The sequence below is a fragment of the Pelobates fuscus genome, chromosome 12 (genome assembly GCF_036172605.1).
Source record: "Pelobates fuscus isolate aPelFus1 chromosome 12, aPelFus1.pri, whole genome shotgun sequence".
Taxonomy (NCBI): Eukaryota; Metazoa; Chordata; class Amphibia; order Anura; family Pelobatidae; genus Pelobates; species Pelobates fuscus.
Window position 1 is genome coordinate 4,795,774 of NC_086328.1, and position 24,415 is coordinate 4,820,188.

The window sequence follows — 24,415 nt, forward strand, 5'->3', positions numbered from 1 at the left end:
AATAAGATAAACCAAACAAATGATCAGATACCTAAGGGAACACCAGTAAAGGCACTCCAGCTGTGTCTGCAGGGCTTAACCCTATAATATATATATATATATATATACATAAGGAAACAAAACCAATGAAGTCACTCAAACCACAACAAAGTGGGTGAGTGGAAGCTGGATAGTAGGTAAGTATCTTGTTTAAATAACTGTTAAGTTTAGCTGAACCAGCACTAAATGTGCATATATACACACGTGTCTCAAAACCAGAAACAAAGTAAGAAAATGGCTAGTCATATATGGCTTCTCCACCAACTCATAATGGGAGTATAGGGTCATCCAGTAAATTGCTTAAACTAATGCTAGCTTTATTAGACTGCTTGTTTTAGCCCAGGATTTGTCCTGACCCCAATCTAGATTAACGTAAATACCTTATTGGTGGGGGTGTCCGAGACCAATAGACACAATATCTAAGGAGTAGTATACAGTCCTAACAAAGGTTAATTAGAAAGTTTGTAGGACAGTAAGATTAAAAGCCTCGCTCCCTAGTAAGCCAGCTAGATAGTTAGCAGAGACAGAATGAAAAGAGTGAGAGAATAATTAAATCAGTGAAAACACTGCATGTCTATATTAAATAGACACCCTTAGTGCATAGGTGATAGGTGCCCAACATCTACTCAGAACATAACACACATTGGTGATCTTTGCGTTTCTTTACGATGCAGGCTTGTTTATTTACGATGCAGGCTCGGTGATCTTTGCGTTTTACGATGCAGGCTCGGTGATCTTTGCGTTTATTTACGATGCAGGCTCGGTGATCTTTGCGTTTCTTTACGATGCAGGCTCGGTGATCTTTGCGTTTCTTTACGATGCAGGCTCGGTGATCTTTGCGTTTCTTTACGATGCAGGCTCGGTAATCTTTGCGTTTATTTACGATGCAAGCTCGGTAATCTTTGCGTTTATTTACGATGCAAGCTCGGTAATCTTTGCGTTTATTTACGATGCAGGCTCGGTGATCTTTGTGTTTCTTTACGATGCAGGCTCGGTAATCTTTGCGTTTATTTACGATGCAGGCTCGGTGATCTTTGCGTTTCTTTACGATGCAGGCTCGGTAATCTTTGCGTTTATTTACGATGCAGGCTCGGTGATCTTTGCGTTTCTTTACGATGCAGGCTCGGTAATCTTTGCGTTTCTTTACGATGCAGGCTCGGTAATCTTTGCGTTTATTTACGATGCAGGCTCGGTGATCTTTGCGTTTCTTTACGATGCAGGCTTGGTAATCTTTGCATTTATTTACGATGCAGGCTCGGTAATCTTTGCATTTCTTTACGATGCAGGCTCGGTAATCTTTGCATTTATTTACGATGCAGGCTCGGTAATCTTTGCATTTCTTTACGATGCAGGCTCGGTAATCTTTGCATTTATTTACGATGCAGGCTCGGTGATCTTTGCGTTTATTTACGATGCAGGCTCGGTGATCTTTGCGTTTATTTATGATGCAGGCTCGGTAATCTTTGCGTTTCTTTACGATGCATGCTCGGTAATCTTCGCGTTTCTTTATGATGCAGGCTCGGTAATCTTTGCGTTTCTTTACGATGCATGCTCGGTAATCTTTGTGTTTCTTTACAATGCAGGCTCGGTAATCTTTGCGTTTCTTTACGATGCAGGCTCGGTGATCTTTGCGTTTCTTCTCGATGCAGGCTCGGTGATTTTTGCGTTTCTTCTTGATGCAGGCTGGTGATCTTTGTGTTTATTTACGATGCAGGCTCGGTAATCTTCGCGTTTCTTTACGATGCAGGCTCGGTAATCTTTGCGTTTCTTTACGATGCATGCTCGGTAATCTTTGTGTTTCTTTACAATGCAGGCTCGGTAATCTTTGCGTTTCTTTACGATGCAGGCTCGGTGATCTTTGCGTTTCTTCTCGATGCAGGCTCGGTGATTTTTGCGTTTCTTCTTGATGCAGGCTGGTGATCTTTGTGTTTCTTCTCAATGCAGGCTCGGTGATGTTTGTGTGTCCCCTAAATGCAGGTTCAAATAATAAAGCAAAATCTCCATACTAATGGGGGGGAACAGAGAATGGGATCGTTTCATAAACCTGACCTATTGAGGAAGAATAAATCCTTGTTCCCCAGTACATACAGAACAGATATCTGAGCATCTTCTGGTAGTTTACTGAAAAAGCCAATCCAAGTCCTTCCCAACATCCCACCATCTACTATAAGTTGCTGCACAACCGTAAACCTCTCCAGTTCTCAGCCTACCAACTTTTTATTTTGTAGGAAATGTGGTGACAGGGCTGAGGCTTTCAGAGGGGTTCATTCATTTTTTTTTTTTTTTTTTTTTTTTTTTCTGGAGAGCTGAATTTTGCAGTTGGCAGGCGCCATTATCTGAATGCACGGAATTCCACTTATAAATTCCACCCAGTGGTGACGGTGCACCTAGACACACAGCTGGGCAGTTTTCTTAGTAGAATGAGTGGTGTTAGATTCCACGAAAAGCTATAGAGTGCTATGCACAGTTTCAAAGTCATCTTAGCGCTTCGCACCAAGATTAAAATAAGAATTCAGTCTTCACCACTATATCTGGGTGCAGGGTGCGCGTGTGATCATGAGTGTGTTCTTACAAGCCCTCCGGCACACAGAGTGAGGCTGCTGAAGGTATCCTATTGAGAGGCATGATGACACCTAATGTGATCCTACATGTACCTATTATGTAAGAGATCCATTCTGAGCTGGCCCAGAACTTTATCTAAAAATCTTATTTAAAGAGCTGAAGTCCACTCTGCGAAGACGACACACGATTGTTTCTAGTGGCTGCGTTCTTCCAGTAAGCTCTCAAAATGTTTGCTCTCTTTCTTTTCTTTCTTTCTTTCCAGATTTGCATTTGTCTCCTCAAACGGCTGGCTTTCATGTTCTCACTAGTATATTCAGCCTGTGAAATGAAAGGGCTGGTGGATACACGGCTAGACCTTCTAACCTGCGTTCATCAACATCCACCCATTCTTTATCTATTTTACATAATTTGCTGCTTCTGCAATAAATGTGTATGTTTAAAAGGTATCTGAGTCATGCTAAAATATACCTTGACGTTCTTTAGAAGGATCCAGAAACCAGTCATCTTCCTCTGCATTCTATTTCTAGATAACAGAAGAGGCAGAGGTTGCTCTGATTGCCGGCATTGCTCTCTCATCGTCTTCCCCTGCATTCTATTTCTAGATAACAGAAGAGCCAGAGGTTGCCTTGATTGCCGGCACTGCTCTCTCATAGTCTTCCCCTGCATTCTATTTCTAGATAACAGAAGAGGCAGAGGTTGCCCTGATTGCCGGTACTGCTCACTCATAGTCTTCCCCTGCATTCTATTTCTAGATAACAGAAGAGGCAGAGGTTGCCCTGATTGCCGGCACTGCTCTCTCATAGTCTTCCCCTGCATTCTATTTCTAGATAACAGAAGAGCCAGAGAGTTTGCCCTGATTGCCGGCACTGCTCTCTCATCGTCTTCCCCTGCATTCTATTTCTAGATAACAGAAGAGGCAGAGGTTGCTCTGATTGCCGGCACTGCTCTCTCATCGTCTTCCCCTGCATTCTATTTCTAGATAACAGAAGAGGCAGAGGTTGCCTTGATTGCCGGCACTGCTCTCTCATAGTCTTCCCCTGCATTCTATTTCTAGATAACAGAGGAGGCAGAGGTTGCTCTGATTGCCGGCACTGCTCTCTCATAGTCTTCACCTGCATTCTATTTCTATATAACAGAAGAGGCAGAGAGTTTGCCCTGATTATCGGCACTGCTCACTCATAGTCTTCCCCTGCATTCTATTTCTAGATAACAGAAGAGGCAGAGGTTGCTCTGATTGCCGGCACTGCTCTCTCATAGTCTTCACCTGCATTCTATTTCTATATAACAGAAGAGGCAGTGGTTGCCTTGATTGCCGGCACTGCTCACTCATCGTCTTCCCCTGCATTCTATTTCTAGATAACAGAAGAGGCAGAGGTTGCTCTGATTGCCGGCACTGCTCTCTCATAGTCTTCCCCTGCATTCTATTTCTAGATAACAGAAGAGGCAGAGGTTGCCCTGATTGCCGGCACTGCTCTCTCATAGTCTTCCCCTGCATTCTATTTCTAGATAACAGAAGAGCCAGAGAGTTTGCCCTGATTACCGGCACTGCTCACTCATAGTCTTCCCCTGCATTCTATTTCTAGATAACAGAAGAGCCAGAGGTTGCTCTGATTGCCGGCACTGCTCTCTCATAGTCTTCCCCTGCATTCTATTTCTAGATAACAGAAGAGGCAGAGGTTGCCTTGATTGCCGGCACTGCTCTCTCATAGTCTTCCCCTGCATTCTATTTCTAGATAACAGAAGAGCCAGAGGTTGCCCTGATTGCCGGCACTGCTCACTCATAGTCTTCCCCTGCATTCTATTTCTAGATAACAGAAGAGCCAGAGGTTGCCCTGATTACCGGCACTGCTCACTCATAGTCTTCCCCTGCATTCTATTTCTAGATAACAGAAGAGCCAGAGGTTGCCCTGATTGCCGGCACTGCTCTCTCATAGTCTTCACCTGCATTCTATTTCTAGATAACAGAAGAGCCAGAGGTTGCCCTGATTACCGGCACTGCTCTCTCATAGTCTTCCCCTGCATTCTATTTCTAGATAACAGAAGAGGCAGAGGTTGCTCTGATTGCCGGCACTGCTCACTCATAGTCTTCACCTGCATTCTATTTCTATATAACAGAAGAGGCAGAGGTTGCCTTGATTGCCGGCACTGCTCTCTCATAGTCTTCCCCTGCATTCTATTTCTAGATAACAGAAGAGCCAGAGGTTGCCCTGATTGCCGGCACTGCTCACTCATAGTCTTCCCCTGCATTCTATTTCTAGATAACAGAAGAGGCAGAGGTTGCTCTGATTGCCGGCACTGCTCTCTCATAGTCTTCCCCTGCATTCTATTTCTAGATAACAGAAGAGCCAGAGGTTGCCCTGATTGCCGGCACTGCTCTCTCATAGTCTTCCCCTGCATTCTATTTCTAGATAACAGAAGAGGCAGAGGTTGCCCCGATTGCCGGCACTGCTCACTCATAGTCTTCCCCTGCATTCTATTTCTAGATAACAGAAGAGGCAGAGGTTGCCCTGATTGCCGGCACTGCTCTCTCATCGTCTTCCCCTGCATTCTATTTCTAGATAACAGAGGAGGCAGAGGTTGCTCTGATTGCCGGCACTGCTCTCTCATAGTCTTCACCTGCATTCTATTTCTATATAACAGAAGAGGCAGAGAGTTTGCCCTGATTACCGGCACTGCTCTCTCATAGTCTTCCCCTGCATTCTATTTCTAGATAACAGAAGAGGCAGAGGTTGCTCTGATTGCCGGCATTGCTCTCTCATAGTCTTCCCCTGCATTCTATTTCTAGATAACAGAAGAGGCAGTGGTTGCCTTGATTGCCGGCACTGCTCTCTCATAGTCTTCCCCTGCATTCTATTTCTAGATAACAGAAGAGGCAGAGGTTGCCCTGATTGCCGGCACTGCTCTCTCATAGTCTTCCCCTGCATTCTATTTCTAGATAACAGAAGAGCCAGAGAGTTTGCCCTGATTACCCGCACTGCTCACTCATAGTCTTCCCCTGCATTCTATTTCTATATAACAGAAGAGCCAGAGGTTGCTCTGATTGCCGGCACTGCTCTCTCATAGTCTTCCCCTGCATTCTATTTCTAGATAACAGAAGAGCCAGAGGTTGCCCTGATTACCGGCACTGCTCACTCATAGTCTTCCCCTGCATTCTATTTCTAGATAACAGAAGAGGCAGAGGTTGCTCTGATTGCCGGCACTGCTCTCTCATAGTCTTCCCCTGCATTCTATTTCTAGATAACAGAAGAGGCAGTGGTTGCCCTGATTGCCGGCACTGCTCTCTCATAGTCTTCCCCTGCATTCTATTTCTAGATAACAGAAGAGGCAGAGGTTGCCCTGATTGCCGGCACTGCTCTCTCATAGTCTTCCCCTGCATTCTATTTCTAGATAACAGAAGAGCCAGAGAGTTTGCCCTGATTACCGGCACTGCTCACTCATAGTCTTCCCCTGCATTCTATTTCTATATAACAGAAGAGCCAGAGGTTGCTCTGATTGCCGGCACTGCTCTCTCATAGTCTTCCCCTGCATTCTATTTCTAGATAACAGAAGAGCCAGAGGTTGCCCTGATTACCGGCACTGCTCACTCATAGTCTTCCCCTGCATTCTATTTCTAGATAACAGAAGAGGCAGAGGTTGCTCTGATTGCCGGCACTGCTCTCTCATAGTCTTCCCCTGCATTCTATTTCTAGATAACAGAAGAGGCAGTGGTTGCCCTGATTGCCGGCACTGCTCTCTCATAGTCTTCCCCTGCATTCTATTTCTAGATAACAGAAGAGGCAGAGGTTGCCCTGATTGCCGGCACTGCTCTCTCATAGTCTTCCCCTGCATTCTATTTCTAGATAACAGAAGAGGCAGAGGTTGCCCTGATTACCGGCACTGCTCTCTCATAGTCTTCCCTTGCATTCTATTTCTAGATAACAGAAGAGGCAGAGAGTTTGCCCTGATTGCCGGCACTGCTCTCTCATAGTCTTCCCCTGCATTCTATTTCTAGATAACAGAAGAGGCAGAGGTTGCCCTGATTGCCGGCACTGCTCTCTCATAGTCTTCCCCTGCATTCTATTTCTAGATAACAGAAGAGCCAGAGAGTTTGCCCTGATTACCGGCACTGCTCACTCATAGTCTTCCCCTGCATTCTATTTCTATATAACAGAAGAGCCAGAGGTTGCTCTGATTGCCGGCACTGCTCTCTCATAGTCTTCCCCTGCATTCTATTTCTAGATAACAGAAGAGCCAGAGGTTGCCCTGATTACCGGCACTGCTCACTCATAGTCTTCCCCTGCATTCTATTTCTAGATAACAGAAGAGGCAGAGGTTGCTCTGATTGCCGGCACTGCTCTCTCATAGTCTTCCCCTGCATTCTATTTCTAGATAACAGAAGAGGCAGTGGTTGCCCTGATTGCCGGCACTGCTCTCTCATAGTCTTCCCCTGCATTCTATTTCTAGATAACAGAAGAGGCAGAGGTTGCCCTGATTGCCGGCACTGCTCTCTCATAGTCTTCCCCTGCATTCTATTTCTAGATAACAGAAGAGGCAGAGGTTGCCCTGATTACCGGCACTGCTCTCTCATAGTCTTCCCTTGCATTCTATTTCTAGATAACAGAAGAGGCAGAGAGTTTGCCCTGATTGCCGGCACTGCTCTCTCATAGTCTTCCCCTGCATTCTATTTCTAGATAACAGAAGAGGCAGAGGTTGCCCTGATTGCCGGCACTGCTCTCTCATAGTCTTCCCCTGCATTCTATTTCTAGATAACAGAAGAGGCAGAGGTTGCCCTGATTGCCGGCACTGCTCTCTCATAGTCTTCCCCTGCATTCTATTTCTAGATAACAGAAGAGGCAGAGGTTGCCCTGATTACCGGCACTGCTCTCTCATAGTCTTCCCTTGCATTCTATTTCTAGATAACAGAAGAGGCAGAGAGTTTGCCCTGATTGCCGGCACTGCTCTCTCATAGTCTTCCCCTGCATTCTATTTCTAGATAACAGAAGAGGCAGAGGTTGCCCTGATTGCCGGCACTGCTCTCTCATAGTCTTCCCCTGCATTCTATTTCTAGATAACAGAAGAGCCAGAGGTTGCCCTGATTACCGGCACTGCTCACTCATAGTCTTCCCCTGCATTCTATTTCTAGATAACAGAAGAGGCAGAGGTTGCCCTGATTGCCGGCACTGCTCTCTCATAGTCTTCCCCTGCATTCTATTTCTAGATAACAGAAGAGCCAGAGGTTGCCCTGATTACCGGCACTGCTCACTCATAGTCTTCCCTTGCATTCTATTTCTAGATAACAGAATAGACCAAGGTTGCCCTGATGACCTGCACTGCTCTCTTTGGCTGTGTCTGTTACATTTTATGATGTACGCTATATGCAAGGCTGGATGAATTCCTTGGTGGAGAGGGCTCTGTCCAGTCTGTAGATTCTTCACCTCATCTGTGAGGAGATTCTGAAGGCCCTAAATCACAAGCTCCTAGGTGCATTGAAGTAAAGGACAACCTTTCTAAAACGGGAAAGGCTCAAAGAGTCTTGTAATATACATGTCTAAGGTTCCTGTAAATGTCACATATACGGTTACTGACCCTTCGCTGTAACAATGTCCCATGTACACTGTAAGTATATTAACAAGCTGTATTCCCAGGGGGACAGCACCGGATTATACCTGAGGCTGTTACCACAAAATGATGGGCGTGCGATGGTGTGTGCCCAGTATAGACACCGTGAGCTATTCCCGGCTGGTGTCTGGCCACGGTGTGCGCCTCCGTCCATTACTGAGACATAAAACCTCATACAACACTGGGAGCGGTTTACACGCTCCGTCCCTAAGGTTTATTGATGGCCTTTACACTAGCTATTTTGTACTATTTATCAATGTATTTTCTAGACTCTTTCTAAGTGTCCTTTGTCTATATTTATGTACACACTACTGTTAAAGGACCACTCTAGGCACCCGGACCACTTCAGCTTAATGAGGTGGTCTGGGTGCCAGGTCCTTCTAGGGTTAACCCATTTTTTCATAAACATAGCAGTTTCAGAGAAACTGCTATGTTTGTGAATGGGTTAAGCCTTCCCCCTATGTCCTCTAGTGGCTGTCTCATTGACAGCCGCTAGAGGCGCTTGCGTGCTTCTCACTGTGATTTTCACAGTGAGAGCATGCCAGCGTCCATAGGAAAGCATTGTGAATGCTTTCCTATGTGACCGACTGAATGCGCGCGCAGCTCTTGCCGCGCGTGCGCATTCAGCCGACGGGGAGGAGAAGAGGAGGATCGGAGGAGGAGAGCAGGAGGAGATCTCTCCGCCCAGCGCTGGAAAAAGGTAAGATTTAACCCCTTTTCCCCTTTCCAGAGCCGGGCGGGAGGGGGTCCCTGAGGGTGGGGGCACCCTCAGGGCACTCTAGTGCCAGGAAAACGAGTATGCTTTCCTGGCACTAGAGTGGTCCTTTAAACATTTTAATAAACTCAGGGCAAAAGCATTTTTCGGAACACTTTAATCTCTCTCCATTAAATTATTAACTCTGGTCCGTAACCCTTCCATACCAGCGCACTACGCACAGAGGGCAGGCAGATTGTGTAAAAGGACAAGTAGATGGTACATCAGGGATTGAATTTATTAAGGATTTTAACATGCTGAAATTGTTCATTTATATTCCCAGCACTGAAATGGATTTTAAGGGGTTGGATGGAATATCCATAGTTGTTATTGATTGCATCGGGGACCTACAGACATTATAAAAACATTTTTTAATTAATAGCAAGTCATGATTACGGCTCTGCTGATGCTATTCCATATCGGCTAATCACATTGTAGGATCCTGGCTACCTGCACACCCCATGTGCCCTGCATTTAAATACGGATTATTCACCAAATCACGTAGACTGCAGAGCTTGCACTTTGTGTACTGCTTGGACTTTTCTACACTTCAGAATCCTTAATACAAAGAGTATCCTGTGCTATACAGATCGCAGAGCAACGTGGGGATTATTTAGGAAAGTATTTTGTAGGTGTTTTTATAAGTAGCAATGGTTTTAAACCCTGCATAGTACATTTTCTGAGCACCCGCCTGGAATATGGTTTGGTTTGTCACTTTCGGACAGAGATATTAAAAGCCAATTATAATATTTTTACAAGTCACTAATTGCATTGTTACTTGGGTCCGTCACTGTGGTGACACGGTGGTTCAGCTTGTACGCCCCTGTGGCGGCCAGTGTTCGGTTCCTGTTACCGGCGGTCATCTTTATTTGAAACGCTAAATTTTGAACTGTGCTCATCAAGAGATGCCAGCTACCTCCTTGCTTATATTTGTCTTTCATCAAGTGGGTTTTGTAGAGGAAAACTGACTTTTCGTGCTCATTGTCTCTTAATCACTAATCTCAAACACAAAAGACGCATTCATGTGGGCAGACTAGATGGGCCGAATGGTTCTTATCTGCCGTCACATTCTATGATTCTGCCTATGATTGCATCGGCCTAATCTAATCACATTGTAAGGGTCTTGGCATGCAGTAACAGTAAATCTATAAGAACCCTCAGAAAGATTCACTAAATTGGGAATTCGGGACGAAATAACCGAATTAAAACAAAAACTACCCGCTACTTTTCCAATCTGTCTGTTGTCGCTATTCTCAGCTGAGTTTGGTGAATGGCCATACTAGTGTCGTGATAATTAATATAGCTCAGCCATTAACACTGCTTGTCATTTATTTCAGCCATTTGGTGTCAATCAGCCTGGGCCTTACATCATGTACACAACTGTGGATGCAAATGGATATTTTAAGAATGCATCAGGTAAGACCATACTCTTTATTTATTCTCTCTCTCTCTCGGTATTAGGAAGCAGAGAGGGGCATCCATCAATCCCAGTAAGGTGTGCTTTAAATTCCACCGCAACTTGAACATTAACAAACCTGCTCTGCTATAATTTATAACATCACAGTGACGTGTTAAATATCTGAAATAATGCCATTTCAGGGTGCGGGAGGGCCTTTATGTCCAGCACCCCTCAGTGGTATTACTTCCTATAATACTCGCTTTCAATTCCTCTTTATCAAATACTCATGGGTATTGGTAAAACGGTGAAACTTTGCTTAAAGCCCTCATTTTACTCTTAATTTCGGTATTAAGCGTGTGTATATAATAGATATATGCATTTGGACAAATAATATCAAAGTGCATGCAGGCCAGTGATTGGAATAAAAATAGGACTAATTGCACTCTGGCCTTTCACGGCAGACTCCAGGCTGTGCCTTTTAAGAAGCCGCTATTGATCTACTGATACGTAGGTGGTTGATAAGGGGCTTTTGTGTAAAGGGCTCTTTTAAAAGGTTTGTAAAGAGTTAAATCCATTCCCGTTTTGGATTCATGTTGAGCGGAGCACTGTGCTCTGCACTGGTTTAGTCACACGCATTGATTTTTAATGTCTAAGCTTGCATAGGAGTCAGAAACCTGAAAAATATCCCTCACTATGTGTTTGCTAAGCTTTAACCTCCAACCTTTAAATCTCCCTGATCACAGCGCTTTGTGCTGGCAGCCCGGGTGTAATTGCGGGTTCTGTCTGAACACTTAGCAAAGTCACATTCTGAAGAAATGTCTCACGTTTTTACGGTTTTGTTCAAGCTGTGGGCAATTTCCGTTTGAATCCGTAACCTCTAAGGGCCTGTTGAAACGCAGGTTGTGAACTTGAAGGATGTCCTTGTGATATTAGAATATTTCTAAATTTTTTGCTGTTCGTGGAACTGCCAGAATCTAGCCTTGTATTCCGAGGTTCTCCAGGGGCATTACAGCAGCCAAGTCCTCACTCAGGGGGCCCTGGATCTGTTTTGGGACCCAGTTATCTTTGCTGTAGGGGTGATACCAGACTCCCAGGTTTGAAACATTCAGCCTCTATTATTTATCTGCCCAGGAGTTTAATGTGCCCAGTTCTCTGCAATATTTTACCTACCTTGTAATATATGTAGTTCGACCAATAATTTACCCAGGTCTCCCTTTCTCGCTCACTCTGTAATCCGGAGAATACTACTCTCCATTGTGGTAGTGCCGTGGTAGTTTTCATTCCACCTTGGCCATGCCATCATATGTCCAGAGATTGTAAAGTTAGATCAGCCTATGGGTGATGGAAAGGGTTAAATAGACGAAGCACTGTATAATTTCATGTAATCCCTACACAAAATGCCTTAATCCTTCTCATCTCTTAAGATGCTATCGCTATTCTCTGTCACTGAATGAGGGGTCTTTCACCTACTGACGCCCAGAGCAATGTCCCCACGGACTGAAAACAATAAAGAGCAGAGTACATTGTGTTAATGGGGCTGTGTTTTATTTTATTATGTACATACTGGGGCAGAAACGTTCTTCACACATCTTATAGTGACTGTAAGTAACACTGGCAGGCCTCCACCTGTTCAGTAATTCTAGAGGAAACTGGTAATCTGCGCATGTCATGGTCTTCTCCTCTCTCTGATGGCGTTCATGCGCACATTGTCATCTGCTCAGACCCTTCCCTGGTTCTCTGATGGTCACATGTGGCTCTGGGACCCCAGCCCATTTTCACAGGGCTTAGCAGCGGATCTAGAAAATTAAGAGGCTGCGGAGAGAGTGTTAGATATAGTAACTTGAATAAAGGCAGCAGATTGTGTGCTGCTCCTAACCCAATGCGTAAATTCAGCTTTCTAAATCGATTTTACTGAAAAGCACAATGATATACATACATTTTATCAGTGAAAATCTGAGACGTCATTAAATTGCAAATTTCGCTAAACATTCTATAAACCTTGTGTACGTTTTCAAGAAATGCAGTGCTCTGGTTCCGAAGCTAGACCTCCTTTCTGTCTACCTACTAACCATTTGAATGCTAAAGGAGAGAACACTATATGGTGCGTTTTTTCTTTTACTGATTGTGGCCCCAATGGACCATATGAGTAATGAAAGATAAAACCAGTATAATAAGGTCTGAGAGCACTGATAGCGTCGATGTATCATCCAATGTGCGCCAGGGCAACCATGAAATCTGTATACCATAACACGAAATAACAGAATATGTGACATTAACAATGCATTCAGCACACATTATATAGGGGTTATTCAATAAATCTGGAAAGTTTACATCAAAATCACATTTTACTATTTTTGCCTAAGATTTGCAACTCTACCAATAATGACACTCCACACCCATTCAATATCATATGTCTGCAGTTTGCATTAACGGAGTGAGCATCAAATGTTAGCTGATGTAATTCTCCAATGTTTCAGCTTTCAAAGTCCCCCATGCTTTTTATAGTACCATCAGCCCAGCCCCTACATGTAAAGGTAACATCGGCTAATTGGAAGATATTACAGGGACAGCTCTCTGCATATCACACTTTGCGAGTCTATGAAGATAAGAGAATGTTTAGCTTGGATGTTCTGACCGGCCCACAAGCTGTTCCCATTGTTCTCTGACAATATTGCTTAATCACATAAACAAACGATGGTTTCAGTGGAGCAGAAACCGTAACACGGCTTCGTCAAGAGCACCTCTGAGTATTTCCAGCATTCCTTAAACATCTGCCTAATCTGTTTTGAAGGAGATGTTTGGCTAATTAGGAGAAACAGTCATTAGCCCAGTAATAAGTTTAAACACATGAAAATCATTCACTACTAGCATCCCCAGGCTTGCATATGTGTTCCTACCCACACCGCCTTTACCTAGAGCAGACCGCCTTGTCATCCTGTTCACCACTCAGTTTCAGTCTGTGAGTAAATTAGACACTTTGCTAGGGCAGATAGGTTATTCTATATGTGACTGGCTATATGCCTTTGTAGTTGTTTTGTCAGTGGCCAGATTATTATATCAAAGGCCAGTGATATAGGTTATTCTATAAATGGAAATGGCCAGTGATACAGGTTATTCTATAAATGGCCAGCGATACAGGTTATTCTATAAATGTAAAATGCCAGTGATACAGGTTATTCTATAAGTGGTGTTTATTCTATAAATGGCCAGTGATATAGGTTATTCTATAAATGGCCAGCGATACAGGTTATTCTATAAATGGCCAGCGATACTGGTTATTCTATAAATGGCCAGCGATACAGGTTATTCTATAAATGGCCAGCGATACTGGTTATTCTATAAATGGCCAGCGATACTGGTTATTCTATAAATGGCCAGCGATACAGGTTATTCTATAAATGGCCAGTGATATAGGTTATTCTATAAATGGCCAGTGATACTGGTTATTCTATAAATGGCCAGCGATACTGGTTATTCTATAAATGTAAAATGCCAGTGATACACGTTATTCTATAAGTGGTGTTTATTCTATAAATGGCCAGTGATATAGGTTATTCTATAAATGGCCAGCGATACAGGTTATTCTATAAATGGCCAGCGATACTGGTTATTCTATAAATGGCCAGCGATACAGGTTATTCTATAAATGGCCAGCGATACTGGTTATTCTATAAATGGCCAGCGATACTGGTTATTCTATAAATGGCCAGCGATACAGGTTATTCTATAAATGGCCAGTGATATAGGTTATTCTATAAATGGCCAGTGATACTGGTTATTCTATAAATGGCCAGTGATACTGGTTATTCTATATATGGCCAGCGATACAGGTTATTCTATAAATGGCCAGTGATACTGGTTATTCTATAAATGGCCAGTGATACAGGTTATTCTATAAATGGCCAGCGATACAGGTTATTCTATAAATGGCCAGCGATACTGGTTATTCTATAAATGGCCAGCGATACAGGTTATTCTATAAATGGCCAGTGATACTGGTTATTCTATAAATGGCCAGCGATACTGGTTATTCTATAAATGGCCAGTGATACTGGTTATTCTATAAATGGCCAGTGATACTGGTTATTCTATATATGGCCAGCGATACAGGTTATTCTATAAATGGCCAGTGATACTGGTTATTCTATAAATGGCCAGTGATACAGGTTATTCTATAAATGGCCAGCGATACAGGTTATTCTATAAATGGCCAGCGATACTGGTTATTCTATAAATGGCCAGCGATACAGGTTATTCTATAAATGGCCAGTGATACTGGTTATTCTATAAATGGCCAGCGATACTGGTTATTCTATAAATGGCCAGTGATACAGGTTATTCTATAAATGGCCAGTGATACAGGTTATTCTATAAATGGCCAGCGATACTGGTTATTCTATAAATGGCCAGCGATACAGGTTATTCTATAAATGGCCAGCGATACTGGTTATTCTATAAATGGCCAGCGATACTGGTTATTCTATAAATGGCCAGCGATATAGGTTATTCTATAAATGGCCAGCGATACAGGTTATTCTATAAATGGCCAGCGATACTGGTTATTCTATAAATGGCCAGTGATACTGGTTATTCTATAAATGGCCATCGATACAGGTTATTCTATAAATGGCCAGTGATACTGGCTATTCTATAAATGGCCAGCGATACAGGTTATTCTATAAATGGCCAGTTATACAGGTTATTCTATAAATGGCCATCGATACAGGTTATTCTATAAATGGCCATCGATACTGGTTATTCTATAAATGGCCAGTGATACTGGTTATTCTATAAATGGCCATCGATACAGGTTATTCTATAAATGGCCAGTGATACTGGCTATTCTATAAATGGCCAGCGATACAGGTTATTCTATAAATGGCCAGCGATACAGGTTATTCTATAAATGGCCAGCGATACAGGTTATTCTATAAATGGCCAGTGATACAGGTTATTCTATAAATGGCCAGCGATACAGGTTATTCTATAAATGGCCAGTGATACAGGTTATTCTATAAATGGCCAGTGATACAGGTTATTCTATAAATGGCCAGCGATACAGATTATTCTATAAATGGCCAGTGATACTGGTTATTCTATAAATGGCCAGCGATACAGGTTATTCTATAAATGGCCAGTGATACAGGTTATTCTATAAATGGCCAGTGATACAGGTTATTCTATAAATGGCCAGCGATACAGGTTATTCTATAAATGGCCAGCGATACAGGTTATTCTATAAATGGCCAGTGATACAGGTTATTCTATAAATGGCCAGCGATACAGGTTATTCTATAAATGGCCAGTGATACTGGTTATTCTATAAATGGCCAGCGATACAGGTTATTCTATAAATGGCCAGCGATACAGGTTATTCTATAAATGGCCAGCGATACAGGTTATTCTATAAATGGCCATCGATACTGGTTATTCTATAAATGGCCAGCGATACTGGTTATTCTATAAATGGCCAGCGATACAGGTTATTCTATAAATGGCCAGTGATACTGGCTATTCTATAAATGGCCATCGATACTGGTTATTCTATAAATGGCCATCGATACTGGTTATTCTATAAATGGCCAGCGATACAGGTTATTCTATAAATGGCCAGCGATACAGGTTATTCTATAAATGGCCAGCGATACAGGTTATTCTATAAATGGCCAGTTATACAGGTTATTCTATAAATGGCCAGTGATACAGGTTATTCTATAAATGACCAGTGATATAGGTTATTCTATAAGTGATGGTTTGTATAAAGTACATGTTAATAGCAGTGCTGAGATTTAGTAACCGGTCACACAATCAATAAAGGTTTTGTATCCTGAGCTGAGAATAATTTGAAATCATTTAAAAAGAGCCTGCAGCCTTTATTCGGGCAAAGCAGCTGTAGGAAGGGAACGATTTCTGCTATTGATCACAGCAGAGCACGGTGTTTAAACAGAACACTCGTTACCATTCCCTTTATATAGAGAAAGCAGTCTGGACCCTATAGCAGACATGATTTGTAGGATGATTGTTCAGCACATAGTGTGATATATTGACATCTGTTTTTTCTAGCAGGAATGGGTCAGTAAATATCTTGTAGCTCATCACATGGTCCGACCATGCAGACCTCTCCCTACAATCCAACTGCCACAGATCTCGCGACCCTGGTCGTGGAAACTAAATCCCATCCTACTCCACGACCCTCAAACCATAAACCACCTCAAACCAGAACTCACACATTTCTTGAACACACAGAAAAACTCTGTCCAATCACCTGTAGTCTTATGGGCGGCCCATAAAACGGTGATCAGGAGATCCCTCATAAGCATAACCACCGCACAAAAGAAGAAACAAATAGCCTACATAGAATCATTACTAGAGATAATCAGGCAACTGGAATATCAACATAAACTGAGGACCTCACGACACAGTTCCAAACCCAACTCCAAGCCCTTGAAAGGGCTATGGCGAAAGATGCAACAAAAGCATTACAATGGATAAAACAAACGTTCTACGAGAAATCCAATAAAGCACACAGTCCTAGCCCGAAGACTGCGCAAACGCATCCAAGCTAAACAAATCACCTCCATTCTAACCCCCTCAGCACAGCCTACTGACATCCCCAGCAAAATTGCAGAGGTATTCCAAGGATACTTCGCTGACCTCTATGACCACTCTCCCCAACACCGCCAGCAAGATACCACCCTGCAAAACCGAATACAATCCTTTCTAAACAAGATACACCTACCTTCACTCTCTGAGGAAGCTACAGCACGCCTCTTGGCAGAAATCACTGAAGAAGAAGTGGCAGGGGCAATAGGCACCACAAAACCCAATAAAAGCCCAGGCCCAGATGGCCCATTTATTACAAAACATTTCAGGACACCCTCTCACCCCACTTAAAGGATCTTTACAACACCCTCCTGAAGGGAGACCCGATACCTGAAGAAATACCAGCAGCAAACCTATGCCTTCTGCCCAAACCCAACAAGCCCCACACGGACCCCGGCCACTTTAGACCCATCTCACTACTAAACGTAGACATAAAAATATTCACCAAAATCCTCTCCAATCTCAGCCGCACTACGCACATGATCACAGGCATTAAGGTGCGCTCCCAATCGTATAAAGTAGCCGCCTATACCAATGACCTCCTCCTGACAATCACAGACCCACTAACCTCCCTACTATCACTACTACACATAGAAACATAGAATGTGACGGCAGATAAGAACCAATTTTGTCTGCCCAATTTTCTAAATACTTTCATTAGTCCCTGGCCTTATCTTTTAGTTAGGATAGCCATATGCCTATCCCATGCATGCTTAAACTCCTTTACTGTGTTAACCTCTACCACTTCAGCTGGAAGGCTATTCCATGCATCCACTACCCTCTCAGTAAAGTAATACTTCCTGATATTATTTTTAAACCTTTGTCCCTCTAATTTAAGACTATGTCCTCTTGTTGTGGTTTTTCTTCTTTTAAATATAGTCTCCTCCTTTACTGTGTTGATTCCCTTTATGTATTTAAATGTTTCTATCATATCCCCCCGTCTCGTCTTTCCTCAAAGCTATACATGTTAAGATCCTTTAACCTTTTCTGGTAAGTTTATCCTGCAATCCATGAACCAGTTTAGTAGCCCTTCTCTGAACTCTCTCTAAGGTATCAATATCCTTCTGAAGATACGGCCTCCAGTACTGTGTACAATACTCCAAGTGAGGTCTCACCAGTGTTCTGTACAATGGCATGAGCACTTCCCTCTTTCTACTGCTAATACCTCTCCCTATACAACCAAGCATTCTGCTAGCATGTCCTGCTGCTCTATTACATTGTCTGCCTACCTTTAAGTCATCAGAAATAATCACCCCTAAATCCCTTTCCTCAGATGTTGAGGTTAGGACTCTATCAAATATTCTGTACTCTGCCCTTGGGTTTTTACGTCCAAGATGCATTATCTTTCACTTAGCCACATTAAATGTCAGTTGCCACAACTCTGACCATTTTTCTAGTTTACCTTAATCATTGGCCATTTGGCTTATCCCTCCTGGAACATCAACCCTGTTACATATCTTAGTATCATCAGCAAAAATATATACCTTACCATCAAGACCTTCTGCAATATCACTAATAAAAATATTAAAGAGAATGGGTCCAAGTACAGATCCCTGAGGTACCCCACTGGTGACAAGCCCAAGCTTCGTATATATTCCTTTGACTACAACCCTCTGTTGCCTGTCACTCAGCCACTGCCTCACCCATTCAACAATATTGGAATCCAAACTTAAAGATTGCAGTTTATTGATAAGCCTTCTATGTGCAACAGTGTCAAAAGCCTTACTGAAATCTAGGTAAGCAATGTCTACTGCACCACCCTGATCTATAATTTTAGTTACCCAATCAAAAAAATAAATAAGATTAGTTTGGCATGATCTCCCTGAAGTAAACCCATGTTGTCTCTGATCTCGAAATCCATGTGTTTTTAGATGTTCAACAATCCTATCCTTTAACATGGTTTCCATCACTTTCCCCACTACTGAAGTAAGGCTTACTGGCCTATAGTTGCCCGACTCCTCCCTATTACCTTTCTTGTGAATGGGCACAACATTCGCCAACTTCCAATCTTCTGGGACTACTCCTGTTATCAATGATTGGTCTACCTACTAGACGAATACTCTGAAGTCTCAGGATACAAACTGAATCTAGACAAGACAGAAGCACTAACACTGACTATAACACAGGACGACAAGACCACACTGAGCAACACCTATGCCTTCCGATACGAAGCCTCCCACACCCCATTCCTGAGTATTAACCTACCAGCAGCAATACATCAAACACACTCAACTACACCCTGATGATACAAAGAGCCACAGACGATCTCTGCAGATGGCAAGAGATGTTACTATCATGGCTGGGGCACATAGCATCGGTGAAGATGAACATCTTGCCCCGCTTCCTCTACCTCTTCCAAATCCTCCCTATTCCAATTTCCACACCAGACTTCAAATTCCTCCAAAAACTAGTCGACTAATTAATTTGGGTCAACAAGCGACCTAGAGTTAAAAGGATGACAATGTACATCCCTAACAGATTGGGGGGACTGGGAATGCCCCACTTCCAATTTTATTATTACGCCCAAATACAGAACTTGCATGCCCCATGGGAAGCAAAAGATGGGTAGATTTAGAACACAACCTATTCAGCTTCAACATTCCATCCCTCTACATATGGGTACCAAAGAAATCTCGCCCTCTACCACCCCCCTTCCCCTGCCACTCACCAACTCTATTGACACATGGAACAAAACTACCAAGAAATTTCCCATTATCAACAATCCAACCCCGATGACGCACATCCTACGCAACAGGACATTCCCCCCGGGCATGTCACCTAGAGACTTTGCACACTACGAGCAAAACAACCTCTACAGACTATACCACTTCTTCACAGGAGGCCACATAATCCCATACAACGACCTACCCAGACCTTACACAGCATATTTTTTTAGGTACCTACAACTACACAGCTTTTTAGAACAGACAGAAAACAGAACAGCGGCCTCCACCAAACTCTCATCTTTCGAGCGGGCTTGCATTCACGCCCCACTCCACAAAGGCATGATCACTGACAACTACACACTCCTAATCACCAATCAGCCAGCCCTCAGGGGCACTGGCCTATGTGTCGGCTTGGGAGAGGGATCTGGGACACCCAGACAAACCTACTGACTGGCAGGATATGGGAGGCTACAGCCTGAATATCTATCTGTGTGAACCACAAGGAGCAGGCCTTCAAGACCATGCTCAGATGGTACCTGACACCCGTACGCCTATATCGAATGGGAAGATCAGACTCTAGCCTCTGCTGGAAACAATGTGGACACAGAGGCATATATATACACCTTTGATGGCACTGCCATTTGGTGGCATAAGAGCAAACTACCCAATCGACAAAGACTCCATACCCTCTGGAGAGAATAATAACACAGGGGACACCCAACCAACGATGATACCCATAGGCCTCGGCCCAGGTCACGGCCACCAGCCCACAAAGGAGCCTGGACTGGGGCCCCCACACTAGGAATATAAGAAGGCGTCCCCACCTAACACTCCTGCAGGCCTACACACCAGACCCCATATCACCTCCACATCAACCACTCTAGCACTGCACCGGGTACCAACACCAATCAATCGACTCCGAACCTTTGCTGACAGGCACACCCTGGATAACCAGCAACCACTACCCTCATCGTGGTACATCATCCCCTGTAAATAAGTTTCCTTTTCACCCCTTTTATTTTTCACCCCCTTCCACGTTCATAGTTCAGTTACCCTCCAAAATAAAGGCCATGGAGTCGCAAACCAACCCAAAATCAGCAGGGAACGCCCACAGAGAAAAGCCCTACACAAGCCGTGGAACACCTGGACAATAGGGCCACAATGACAAATCCAATGCAAAATTGTTTAAGTGTACAACTCCAGCAAAGCTAATTACGATTTGAAGGCACAATGTTGTTAAATTGTAAGACGAATGCATGTGTATAACCCTGTGAAACGTTTCCTCTCTGTAACAAATTACTCTATGCAAAACCTAACTAATAAACAAAAATGTTTTTTTTTTTAAAAAATACTATGTAGCAATTCTCCATTTGATTATTCCCCTCTCGATTATTTTTTTTTAAAGCACTGGCCCCCGGGGCTCTGTGGGTCAAGTCCTGGTCTGTCAATGGAAGTTTCAGGATGTGCCTCTCATTGTCCTTCCTAGGCCAAAGCCTTTTGGTGCTGGTCTGGATGTCATAATTTTCACTGTGACTAAAAGTAAGAAGGCCGTGGCCAAGTTACACTCTTCAGATTCCTCTTGGTGCTTTGTCCTTTTCTAACACTGCTGCTTCAACATCATCATCTGATGCAACCAAGGCCCAATGGGTCAAGGTTTTTCCTCTTTGAAGAAAATGAGATTGTCCTTATGAAGGTGTTCCCATCTATGGCCCAAGTTGTCAGTGGAGAGACGTGCAGTTCTTCAGGGACCAATGTGATCACGTAGAAGGAGAACACATGCCTGACCATCCTCAGCTTGTTCGTCAGAGTTGCTGTATTCAAGAGCTAAATCCATGACCACTGTGTCTTTGAAGGATACCATTTTATTGTGATCCATGTGGATCTTCACCGGTTCCTTTTCAGGACCGACACTGTCAACTTTTGTCTTGTTGCTTTTTGGACTAGCAACAAGGTGTTTGTCAAAGTTCGTTGTGCCCTAATAGCACAGGTGTAAACCTTGGGTATTGCTTTTGTCTCTTACCTGGAGAATGGCCTGATACAGGTGTCTTCTTAAAACCTGGCAGTTTGGTATAGCCACATGCTAGTCTCCCTTTTGGTTAGGCATGGATGGTGTATGAACATGCAAGTTAAGTTCCTGAGTTTAGTTCGGTTTCTTGTTAGTCACCATCACTATCTACTACATTTTGAGGTAGCATCATGTCCTAATTTACATTAGCATAAGATCTGAAATGTTGTCACTCTCATTATCCAAGGTAGGTAAACAAAATGTGTGTCTTACCTGACAAATTAAATTTCTTTCTGGATGGTGAGAGACCACAATTCCTGCCTGTCAGTGTGTGTATCTGCCTCTGCTTGTGCTTCACTGCCTTGCTAGTCTTTTTTGTTTGTTCCTCTTTTTCCACCCCCTTTGCTCGGCACCAGGTATAACTAAGGATTCCAGTGTAGGACCCGGACAGGCAGGCTTTAGACTGGAGTAAGGTGATGGTAGACCTTATGATCAATGTTCTGGCTGGCAGAGTGCTATTCCTGAGGAGTGCCCTGCCACAAAACAAAAATAAAATGCTACATATGCCGTGGTTCTCTCTTCCAGGATATGGCTTTATATTAAAGGTATATGATATTGGCTTGGCGATGACCCTTCCACCTGCTGCAACGGCCTTGGTACCTTATCTTTCAAGACTAGATGGGCCGAATGGTTCTTATCTGCCATCACATTCTATGTTTCTATGTCTATGTGTTAAATGATTTGTCTTTTTGATCCCATTTTGGAGTAATTCTTTCCCTTTTGGCCAGTCAGTGTGTGCTTGCGTTTAATATACTTGTTGCATCAAGTCCTCTTTCCACCCATGTATCACACTGAGAGAGATCTGTCATGCTCTGTCCAAATGGAATGCCGGATCTGTGCTCTTGTTTGTTTGCATCTTGCCGTTTCCGATATGCAGAGACACTGTTTAGCATTTGAACCCCACAGCAGTTCAAGCCGAGAATAACATTAATTACACAGTGCGGACAATTTCTATTCCTACCGTGGGTGGTGTGAACTTTCTCTGCAGACTTCCAATTCCAAAGTGTGAATGAAAAGGTTTGAAGAATCCGGCATGAAAGCAGCCGCCTGTATATTATCATCTGACCTCTAAAACACATCTATATTGAATTCACAAGGCTTATCCCATTACCCCAGGTCCCAGAATCTGGATAAGTAAATACCTCGGTCTGCCAAATTTCACACTTTTTTGGTTTGGGAAAAGCTTTAAATTTCAAAAGGTCAATATTCAGAAACCGGTTCCTGGTGGCATGAGTTTAGTTACCCAATGAGTCATTAGGGGCTCACTGTGCATTAGCCGTGTGTGCGCTGTATGAGCCATTACAGTGACGTTAGTCTACATTGATACATGAAATTAATATTGACAAAGTACCGTTGCAGCTGGAGCACAATATTATAAAAGTGACACTGTCAGTTTATTTCGTTACAGGTGACTTCTAAAATTACAAAACTGTGTGTGATATAACCTGTACTGCATGAAATAGCACTAAGTGATAAGAAAATGCCACCGTATTGGCACATAAACCGGTGCATAGTTAGAAAAACGGCCAAGTGCAAACAAGGATCATACATTTCATTTTCAAAGTTGTAGATAATTCACCAAAGAAGTAAAACCAATCCTCTCCTTTTGGAGCTCCATGCTATAATGTCTGCATAGACTAGGATGGAGCTGACGCTTATCAGCCGCTCCATCCAATCCCATTCTCTTTACTGGGTGCTGGACATGCATGTTTTACCTTCCTTTACTTTTGGTGCCTGATTTGTAAATTGGCGTGTTTGTTTTAGGGCTAAATTATCATGGAACATTTCCTGGACGTCCTCTGTGCTTGTTAACTTGTCTCTTAATTCTCTATCTCTGGACAGTGTCCCATGAATTAACACATTACTTGCACCATACCATACTGCCAAGTATCCTACACAAGCTGCCATTAGGAACATATGCTGGAATTAACACGGGAAGATGGCAAAACACAGAACAATGGCCCAAAACAAAATAAGAGAAGTCACATTTAGACTATTTTTTATAACTCTTACTCTCCCACTCACTTATAGACTCCGTCTGACCTTGCTAATGCCATATTAAATGCCCGTTACCATTATAAGCCAGGTCACAGGAGGACCCATCTATGAATAGAGCATCTCTCGGTTTATTAATAAGATAGCAGTTTGATGCAGGATAAGCCATTCTATCCGTCTCACTAATGATCTGCCGTCTTATTTAATGGGGCGAGAAATAACCGTGTCGATAGGGGACTGCTGAGGCTTTTAATTTATTTTTTAAGAAGGGAACAAAAAGAAACCACCCGATCCTGTCTGCATAAATTGCCAGAGCCATACTGAGAGACAGTGTGTGTTTAGCCCCTTCTATATACTGCGTTACTGCTTCCATTCTACAACCAGCTCAGCTTTTAATTACTGTGATAGCAAGGTATTAAAGGGGGGCAGTTCACGCACCCACAGATGTGTTGTGTTGGTTAGATCCATTGTGCCTTGACACCTGAAAGTTTGCCACCGACACGTGGACCTTAGAATGTTAATGTATCCTGGGTTAATTTTATTGAAAGCTGAGAACCTAGAGTTAGATAATTAATTATGCTGGTGGGTGGGGGGGTGGGTTTTGTTATAATACGGCTGTATATGTTTATCATGACCTAGGTTACTGGGAGTAGTAGTTTAGCGGCTAGCTTTCTATGCTGACAGTTGAACTACAGCTCCCAGAGCCCTTGCATGCAGTCCCCATAACATACTGC

General features: G+C 43.2%; 1 protein-coding gene across 1 annotated transcript in view; it reads left to right on the plus strand.

The window, feature by feature from the left end:
• Positions 1 to 24,415, plus strand: part of ITFG1 (integrin alpha FG-GAP repeat containing 1) — a 142,021-nt gene that overhangs the window by 104,593 nt on the left and 13,013 nt on the right. Inside the window, exon 14 of the mRNA XM_063438789.1 lies at positions 10,291 to 10,369. Within this exon, the coding sequence (XP_063294859.1) occupies positions 10,291 to 10,369 (79 nt within the window). The remainder of the gene's footprint in view (positions 1 to 10,290; positions 10,370 to 24,415) is intronic.